The sequence below is a fragment of the Leptonychotes weddellii genome, chromosome 10 (assembly GCF_054177405.1).
Source record: "Leptonychotes weddellii isolate Sample4059 chromosome 10, ASM5417740v2, whole genome shotgun sequence".
NCBI classification, from domain to species: Eukaryota; Metazoa; Chordata; class Mammalia; order Carnivora; family Phocidae; genus Leptonychotes; species Leptonychotes weddellii.
In genome coordinates, this window is record NC_138378.1 from 88,119,184 (window position 1) to 88,128,973 (window position 9,790).

Below are 9,790 nucleotides of genomic sequence, written 5' to 3' on the forward strand. Positions count from 1 at the left end.
GGGTAGGCAGTACATTGTCGTTGTGCCCTGCCTTTACACGAAATGTAACACACTATATACGGTTCTAAACTTTGCTTTTTTTACTTAATGGTATATCTTGGAGGTCTTTTATATGCTACAGAGAGAGCCCTCATTCGTTTTTAAAGCTGCAGAATATTCTACCCTATGGAAATGTGATAATTTATTTAACCAGTCCCTTATCAATGAACCTTTAACTTCTGTTGTTATCAAGTGAATTATTTTATCTACATGTGATATGTAAATTGTAGAATTGGAATTGTTAATTCAAAGAGTATATACATTTAAAAGTTTTTTACCCATAATGGGCCCACCTTAGTAAAAAAAAAAAAGTCTCAAAAGCCTATTTCTAGTTTAGGCAGTTAGAACATTTTTCATTGGAGTTCATTTCAGACCCGTTATGGTAAAGTCTTTCTTTTGAAAGAAGGGCCTGGCATGTAATGAAGCTACTCGTGCCCTTCCCAGCCCGTGCAGCAGCCCTGCTGGAGCTGCTGCATGGTGCCTCGAGCTTGCTGCTCCGTGCCGCCCTTCTAGGCTCCGCACCTCGTGACGCGTTTGCTGCACGTCACTGCATTCTGTGACCAGTACCTTTGAAACTTGTTTAAAGACAGGGAAAACCATGGGGCGCCTGGGTGGCTCAGTCATTAAGCGTCTGCCTTCAGCTCAGGTCATGATCCCAGGTCCTGGGATCGAGCCCCGCATCGGGCTCCCTGCTCAGCAGGGAGTCTACTTCTCCCTCTCCCACTCCCCCTGCTTGTGTTCCCTCTCTCGCTGTCTCTCTCTCTGTCAAATAAATAAATAAAATCTTAAAAAAAGACAGGGAAAACCTAAACTTTGGAGGAAGAATTGGATTGACTTTTAAAACCGCAAAAGCAGTTTTCAAAACCGTTGCCTTTGTCTGGTTTACGAAACAGTTTTCACTAATTTCTGCAGAAGAGGAGCCTTCAGTTTAGTGTCTGGCTTGGTTGGTGTTTACTTGTGACCCTTCAGAGCTTGGCTGTTATATTAACAGAAAGCACAGTTAACTCTCAAAACAAAATACAGATGTGTGTGTGTGTGTGTAATTGTTAGAGATATTCTATAGATGAGAATTGAATGCTCAGTACTGATCCTGTTCCTTGATTCAGTATTTTCTTTTTTGTCTTTAGATTAAAATGTCCATATTGTCCAATGGAACAAAGTCCAGGAGATGCCAAACAGATATTTTTCTGAAGAAATAACTTTAATTTGCAATTTGTAAGTGAAACTGAATTGTGGCGCATTTCAGAAGAGAACCGTTCCATTTAATGCAGCTAACTGAGGACTCCCGTGTTTATATAAGCTAATGCTCCAGAAACTTTGCCAACATTTTAGTGTACACACACTGAGGGGAGTGCTCCAGATGAATATTATCATAGGGCTTTATTATATTCTTGGTCTTCATTTTTGATCAAGTAAATACACCAGCAGTTGTCATTCAATGCAGGTTTTTGTACTTAATTATATGGTGATTTTTTTACTTTTTAAGAGCAGAAACAGAAATCAACCTCCCTGCCATGTGTTTAATATATCTCCTGCTTTTACTTTTGTCATTTCTTGATAATTGTAAGGTTTGAGAATGTTTGTGAAAAAGTTTTACTTCCTGTTATGTATACATAATTAAATGAAAATTCTTCAGAAAAAGTTTGAAAAACTGAATTGTGGTTATAAAACTAATTTGCATTTTTTTTGCTTAAGGAAGAAAGCTGTGATAGATTCCCAATTTGCTTTTTGATGTTTTCCTCTGCTCCAGCTCTCACCGAGAAGTCAGCAGATGTGCATTTGAGCTCTGCTTGTAGCCCCAGCGGGCTGCCTGTTTCAAATTCCATCATGAATTTAGCAGGTTGGTGTGAGAAGTCTTCCACTAGAACAGAGTGGAAGGAGTACTATTGTTTCTTTGCTTTTATTGCCAAGAGGTGCTTGTTTTAAAAGTGTGTTCAATAAAATGAAATTCTGAAGTTAGAGGTGTTCTTAAGTTAATATTTGCTCTCTTGGTCTTGGTAGCCCTATTCTCTGAAATCTGCCTTCAGGACTTGGCTGTCTGTTTCATTTGTATATCATTGCAGACACAGTGTTGTTTGTGTGTGTATATATGTGCACCAGCATCAAACATTGTGCATCTGGAAGGGAAGAAGCATGTTCCAGTCCTAATATGCAGTTACCAGACTCGTTACTTTAAATCCTTAAAGTTAGAAGTTAGCATATTTTCTGTAGTGCAGAATATGTTTATTGCTGTTTTTGTATTGCCTCTCTTCTGCAAAGTGTATCATCTCATTGGCTGTGAATCTGTATATTACTCTGATGGATACAGATGATGATCTTTTCTCTTGTGAGGTATCTTCATTTAATGCACTGTCCAGAAATAGCCATGTGTAAGAGTCTTTCTCTGTATGATGAACGAACTACATGGAAAGGATTCTGTGGACATACTTCTGACTTACACCCGTTAAGTCACTTCATTATGAGAAGAATGTTACATGGGAATCACCAAATATTTTGCAACTTTATTTCATCTGACATGGAACTGAACATCACTATAGGAAAACTTTGATAAGAAAACAAAGAAAGAAGAAAATACAGAAGGAAAGAGGACCATGACACTTTGCATTTTAAACTGCAGATTGGTTTCTTTTGCAGGGAGGGAGAAAACAGGTTTGGTGCTGAGTTCCCTAGAAAGTGTCAGCATGTGCAGTCATATACCAGCCCGCATGGTTTGTCCTGAAATGTTTATCTGGGAGAGCAGGGATTTTGTCTCAGAGGAAAGGGGTACTGCAGGAAAGCTCTGCTTGACTGCTGTGTGTGGTCAGGCTTCCTCTGAGTGCTGCTGTGTACCGGGTGGGCTAGCCAGGAATGACGACTAGCCTGCTCAGAGTGCTTGCTCTGTCCGACCTCTGTCTTGTTGGCCCCACCGGGACTTTATCTCTGTGTTTCTGCTTTCCTGTTGAAACCCTCCCTAAAGTTTCCCCTCTCTCCACTAAAGCAGTGAAGGCGAAGAGCAGAGAGAAACTCCTTGGACTCCGTAAGAGAAGGTAGAGAATTCCAGGCAACTCTGGCTGAGGATGTAAACCTGGTTTATGACCTATATTTCACTTTGAGTTACAATCCAGAGTATGGTTTTTGTTTTTACTTTTTTTCGCACTAGGCCAAATTTAGCTTTACTCACAACTTAGTCTCACCTTTCCACCTCAAACACTTAAAAAACATTCAGGCTTCACATAAGATTTATACAATGTAGATGTCGCTTAAGAGGCCGGTGTAAATATTTTGGGGGCCAGACACTTCACATAGTCGGCTCAGGCCACTTTTAAGGACGAAAGCCAGAACTCTGCTTTGTCGCTCTCCCAGTGTTGGGAATCCTGTTGACAGTTTTCTGTGCAGCTCATGAAGCTTTAAAAAGAGCATGCTTTTAACTGAAGCATTTGATTTTACAGTTTCCTATGTAAGGTCCTTGTAGTCCTACTGGGCAGGGTAGGGCCAGAAATTTGAAACTCTTGATTTGACAATTTAACATGAAAATTATGCCTTGTGACCTTTAACTAACTGCATGGACTTAAACCGTTGGTGACTAAATGTGAAGGAGAGGTGGATTTGAAAAGGCCAGACCTTAACCAAAGATGCTGAAATACAACATGTTGTCCTTTCGACTCTAGAAACACCTTCAGCAGTGGTGTCAGGACCTTATCGCTGAGGCTGTGTATTTCAGCAGCGCAGGAGGATGCTCTTTGTCACGCTCTGGTCATGATAGAGCCAAGGTTTTTTTAGAGTCAGACTCATTATAATAATATACATTGCAAACAGAGTTTCAGAGTGGTTTCCTCAATTTCCTTAGGAACCATTCCATTTACCAGTCATGGACAAAGGCCATGGGACTATGCTAAACCAATAAAACCTTATTAGAACCTTAGATTCTGATTTAGCCAGAGCGTCTGTGCTTTCAAGTACAATCTGAAGTACAGTGGCTAAGTTTGTCTTTCAATCTTTTTTCTCCTTAGTGTGATCATCACAAATACCATTTCTGTTATTTTGGTGGTGATTATGTGAAACTTCTAATACAAAAATGAACGGGTATTGGTGCCTCTTGATTTTAAAAATGTTGAAGAGAAGAGCCACCTCATGTTCATAGGGTGTGTGAGTATTTTGTGAGTGTATGAGCATTTAATTGAAAATAAGAAAGGTATGAAGTTAATCTTTTGATTTTTCTGTAGCAACTGACGTATACAGAGACACTAAAACCCACACCAAATTATGTGGGGAATGAGGATCCTTTTTCTCTCCAGGTAGTCCCACAGGTATGTAGTTTGTTCAGTATTCTTTATGTTGTGAGTTATTTCCACCTCAGTGGTTCAGCCTTTGGGACAACAGATATTGCAAAAACCAAGGACTCTTGGTTATTCGCACAAGACAAGCTGCTGGTAGACATTAGCCCTCTGGTTTTCCAGCTCAACTTCTGATTAGTGGACTGACAGTAAAGCTGGTCAGTTTGCTTAGTCAGCAGACTCAGGTCATTTTCAGGGAAGGCATGGTTTGGTTAATTTCATCACTAGGATGTGTAAGGTGAAGACACAAACCAAATAGCTTTCATTACTTAACTCTACGTACATTATCCTTGGTAACACTAGAATGCTGTGGTCTTGAGGGAATGTTGGCAAGGAACACATACATAGAAGGTCTGGTGCTCCATAAGCCTGTCCAGCTGTGGTGGGTTTTATGTGGTACAATAAATAGTGTTTACCATAAGCAGGTACAAACTTCATGAACTGTTCTTACTGAACTATAATTGAGTAGATACCAAAAATAGAATGACAAATGTATTTTAATAGCAGATGAGGCAATTAGTTTTAGGGTGAGTTTTCCGCTGTTGATTTTACTTCAAGAGATAGGGAGAGAAAACAAAGATTTGTTTTCAAGACATTTCCGTCTACAGTGCTAAACTGTAGTGAGCATATGCTTCATTTACTTCCAAAGAGGCAACAGCAGCTGGAATTGGCTGACAGCACAAGCTTTGTTTCGTGTTGTGGGTGAGGATTTACACTCTTATTTTAGCAGTCACTTCACGTTCTCCAGCAAGGCAGATGTGGGGTTCACTAGGACTTAGTGCCTGATCTTTTCTTTTGGGAAGGGGTGGGAATGAATGTAGCGGGAATGGGAGGGAAGCAGGAGAAGAAAATGGGAGTGTGAGTGAGCGTGCATGTGTCCGAGACTCACCGTTCCCCGCCCCGACCTGTGTCCAGCAAGGAACAGGCATTTAATGTATTTTGCTCACGACTGCAGCGTGCATGTATTTTTCTTTTTCCTCCTCCGTGTTTTCTAAACTTACACTAAAAGGATTCATCAAATCATCTTGTTCAGATGGCTCAGGATTGTATTTCTTTTGCTTACGCTGTGCTCTTGGGTTCTATAGTATTTCTATAATTATGTAACAAGAATAGTGTTGCACTGTAATCTATCATATAGAGCTATATGTATGGAAAATTTTGATCAGTTTTTTAAGAAATGTATCCTGTTTGCAAAGGCACAATAAAGTTGCATCTTATAGACTATAGGCAATAAAGCTAACAATAAACCTTATTTAACACAAACCATATTCATATTCTCTGTTCATTTGATTTTGGACAAAGTCCACCATATCCAGTAGTTTCAGGGATTTCATTTTGACTTAAAAAGTTCTGATATACCTAATTTATAAATTTCAGACTGATATAATAGAGTTTTGGAAAACTATAACAGATGCTTTGTTAATGTGTGTATTCCTATGTAAAACACATGGCTTCTCCTGTGTATATTTTTAAAAATTAAAGAAATGCACATTTAAAAAGTGTTTTGTGGAACCAGTCTGTATAAATGTGACAGGTCACAGAGGCATGAGGGAGGGAGTATGGAGGTGTCAGTTGTAAGAAGAGAACATTGCTGCCTGTGTTTGCTAAGGGTCGGAGTGTAAAGAATTTAAGAAAACAGCTTTGTCTCCATCCTGTCCTGTTTCTGTGCCACCAGCAGTGGAAGCCTCGGAGGAGGTGGCTGGGCACCATCCGCAGTTTCTAGGAGATTGCATTCATGTTTACAGGCTCCTGCACCCTGGGCATGCTGCGTCCTGTGGATGGCTGGGACCCTCTGGCTGGGGTGATAGCGTGTGACTGGGAAGAGAAGCCCTGGAGCCGCTCCCGGGCTGCTGGTGGAGTGGGGCACATACGGTCAGCATTGCCAGGGAGAAAACCGGGCTGAGCTGTCTATCCTGTTTAGTGACAAGCTAACGTGGTGGAGACCAAGAATCTGTTTTTGCTGCTTTTGTATATATATTTTTAGACTCATTCTTATCTGAGATTTAGAATGTTTCCTACGTGGGAACAAGTGTGGGCCCCACCCAGTTGCATTTGGAGCCAGTGGCCCAGGTGGTCGAGGTAAGGCCTGGCAGGCCTGGCCAAAGATCTCCCCATCCATCCGTGCAGCATTTGGGGCTCTCTAGGACTCAACGTGTGATCTCTAGCAGCAGCAGCATCACCTGAGAGCTTGTGGGAAATGCAGAATCTCAGTCCTCAGCCCAGACCTGCTGAATCCGAATCTGCACGCTTGTGAGAAAACTGGCTTCCCTTACAAGGGGCCTCTTGGATGCTCCCTATTTTGTGAAGTATCCTCCCTCTTCAATGACAGGTAAGGATCACGTCTACCGAACAAAATTTACCCTTGATGACTAAGTCCTGAGTCATCAAGAAAAGTTAAATTTAGTGTGCTTTGAACTCTGTTTTAGTACTGTGATTTTAAAAACCAGTGCATTTCTTTAAGCATCCAGGCATTTGAGGGGGTGCTGTATTTGCAGCATGGCAAAATACATTTCCCATCCCCTCCCCACCAAAATGGGCAAGGATGATCACCAAAGATGAAAAATAATGGATTTTTGTAATGGCAAGATAAAGACTAAAAATGCACCTTTAGACCGAACAGTAGCTTTAGTGCCCTTCACCCCCTGGTAGGGGCTTGATGATAGTATCCTAGCAAACAGAAATGTCACTTCACAGAGGACCCACCTGACTTTGTTTTCTGGCACCCAGTAAGAAAATCTCATAACCCTGTATACACAAGATTTATAGTTCTGAAACACGTTTTACAAAACGAACGCTTCTAATTTGTTCTAACACTGATTTTTTTTTTAAGATTTTATTTATTAATGAGAGACAGAGGGAGGCAAAGGGAGAAGCAGGCTCCTTGCTGAGCAGGGTTTTAATTTATTTGTTAATGTTCATCAAGACTCTTAAGTTAATTTTATGACCTGCTAATGGGTCATCGAGATCCACAGTTCAAAAAACCTTGCATTAAGGGACAATGGTAGAATGATCCATTCACAAAGCTACTTTGGGAAATCTCTGTCAAGATATGTATGATAGAAAGTATTTTATTCATTCTTAAAAAAAAAATCCAAAAACCTTTCCTTGTTGTGGAGTGTTTCTTAAATCCTATGAGTCTTCTATGCTAACAGATAAACCTAAACATTATTAAGTACTGTCTAAGCAAGAGCTCCTGTGTTGTCCGAGAATTTTGAGTTTCCTTGGGAAGGTCAAAGTGCTTTGTACTAATTACTTAGAATCCTTTCATTTAATAACTCAAACAGATGTGTGTATGTTAAATGCAGAAAACATTTAACATACCATGGTATGGCACCTTCAGTCATTCAACATGGGATTTTTTTAAGTGCCAGGCACTGAGATAAAAGAGGGTATTTGGCGTCCTGGACCTTAGGGACTGCTTGCAGATAGAGAAAAGTAGAGCACCAAGCACCAAGGCCCTTGTAGGGAGGTTAGTTCCCACCAGTGACCTAACTACCAGAGGACAATGGGAGAGAAGAGAAGGGAGACATGCAATAAATTGTGTATTTTTAAGGGCCACTCTGGCTACAGTAGCATGAGAAGTGGTTGGGGAGGGGATGAGGTTAGAGCAGGGGAGGTCAGTACAGTAGGTAATTAAAGTGAATGTTGAGTATTTTAGGTCCTGTGTAGTACTGGGAATAGACCGACTTGGTCTCAGTAAGGACCAAGATAATGTATTAGTGAGTAATACAATGAAAATCTAGCAAAGATGTTTTTGTCATAAAATGTCAGTGCTCCGAACCCTTCTGTAATTCAGAGAAGCAATAAGGTGGGGATCTCTTAAGTGATGGGCTTCCTTGCTCTAGTGTTCTAAAATATATTCCCAAGTCTTTCTGTTGTCTACATTTTTTAGAAGGGTGAATTTTTTTCTTCTCTTTTTTTGAAGATTTTATTTATTTGAGAAAGAGCACATGAGAGCATGAGTGGTGGGGGAGAGGGGGAAGCAGACTCCTGACTGAGTAGGGAGCCTGATGCGGGACTTGATCCCAGGACCCTGGGGTCATGACCTGAGCTGAAGGCAGGCGCTTAACCGACTGAACCACCCAGGCGCCCCTAGAAGGGTGAATTTCTAACTTCACACTCTCCTTCTGTTAGTCTCTACACTATGTGGGTTGTGTGATTTTCTGCCAATTTCTAGTCAGGAATGGATCTTTTTAACTCCATTTGAGGACTGCATTCAGCCACCGTGCAAGGGCCGCTGCGCAAGTAAAGGTCTTTGATGTCGTTTCCCCTCTAAAAGAAAAGTGTTCTTTAAGAGGAAGCCTGTTATTTGTCAGTGTTCAAGACTAATCATTTCGGGAGCTTTCTCCCCTTCTGAACAGGTTAGAAATGCATTTCAGGTTTCCTTCCATTCTTAAGACCATGTTGCTTTTGGTTGTTTTAGATCAGTGAGCTAATCAGCCCCAAAGAGGAATTTCACAGGAAATTATTAAATAGTCCTGAAAGCTTTGACAAGTAGATCAGGAACTCTGGGCAGATGTCCTTTGACTTTACTGCCTGCCCGTGAGGAGTAGGCAGTCTAGGGGTTGTGGGCTGGCTTCATGCCGTCAGGGGCCCAGGCTCCTGTCCTTCTCCACAGCCTTCGTGGGCGGCCTCAGTCTCACCTCTTCGTAACAGTGCTCCAGGCAGGAAGGAGGAGGAGGGAGTGGGAGAAGCAGCGGCTTCCAGTTGAGTCAGCCCCTTTGAGCGGGTCTTTCCTGGAAGCTCCGTGCAATGACTTCCTAGCTACAGTTGGCACAGGGAAGCCTGGGAAATGTCTGGGCACAGCGCCACCTGTCGCACCACGAGGGTTCTGCTGGTAGGGAAGAAAGGGCGACCGGTTGTTGGAAAGCAACCTGCAGTGTCTGGTACACTTGCCCGTGCCTCGGAGCCAGGAACAGATGAGATTTCGTTCGTGTGAAGGAATTAAGCCTTTGGTACCAAGCAGTTGGTGCAGCCTTCCACCTGCCCTGAGAAAGGAGACAGGTGAAGAGTTAGCTGTCACGGAACCATCCCTTGAGCGGCATTTCTCGGCCCCTCGTGGTATGCGCGTTAGATGCAGGGCCCTCACCCTGACTGGAGACAGGATCCCATTTGTTTGGTTTCAGAGCAGGTGGTGACCTTTGTTTTCTACCTTGGCCTGCATAGGTGTAAAAAAATGGTTTTGGGTCCTTAACACTTGTGGTGGTACAGCATAACGTGCCAAGCTGTTGAGTCACTACGTCGTACCGTTGTGTGTCCACTATGCTTCAGTTAAAGAGAAGCAGATGATATTCAGGAGAGCAGAGCAGCTAGGCATTTGGGCTGTAGGATTGGACCTGGGTTCAAATCTTGATCCCACCACCAGGCTCTGGTGGGATCTTGGGCAAACGTTCAAAACTTCCGATGCCTTAGTGTTCTCATCTGTAAAGAAGCATGGT

At 42.1% G+C, this 9,790-nt stretch overlaps 1 protein-coding gene across 2 annotated transcripts in view; it reads left to right on the forward strand.

The window, feature by feature from the left end:
* The window catches only part of RMND5A (required for meiotic nuclear division 5 homolog A), a 62,970-nt gene extending 57,355 nt beyond the window's left edge, over positions 1–5,615 (forward strand). The window contains exons 9-10 of one of the 2 annotated variants that reach the window (XM_031019479.2): positions 1,167–1,254; positions 1,735–5,615. In XM_031019479.2, coding sequence (XP_030875339.1) covers positions 1,167–1,230 — 64 coding nt within the window. In that variant the 3' untranslated portion in view covers positions 1,231–1,254; positions 1,735–5,615. Of the gene's footprint in view, positions 1–1,166 lie in introns of both variants that reach the window. The other variant, XM_031019478.2, reaches the window with a different exon arrangement.
* Positions 5,616–9,790: the final 4,175 nt, after the last annotated feature.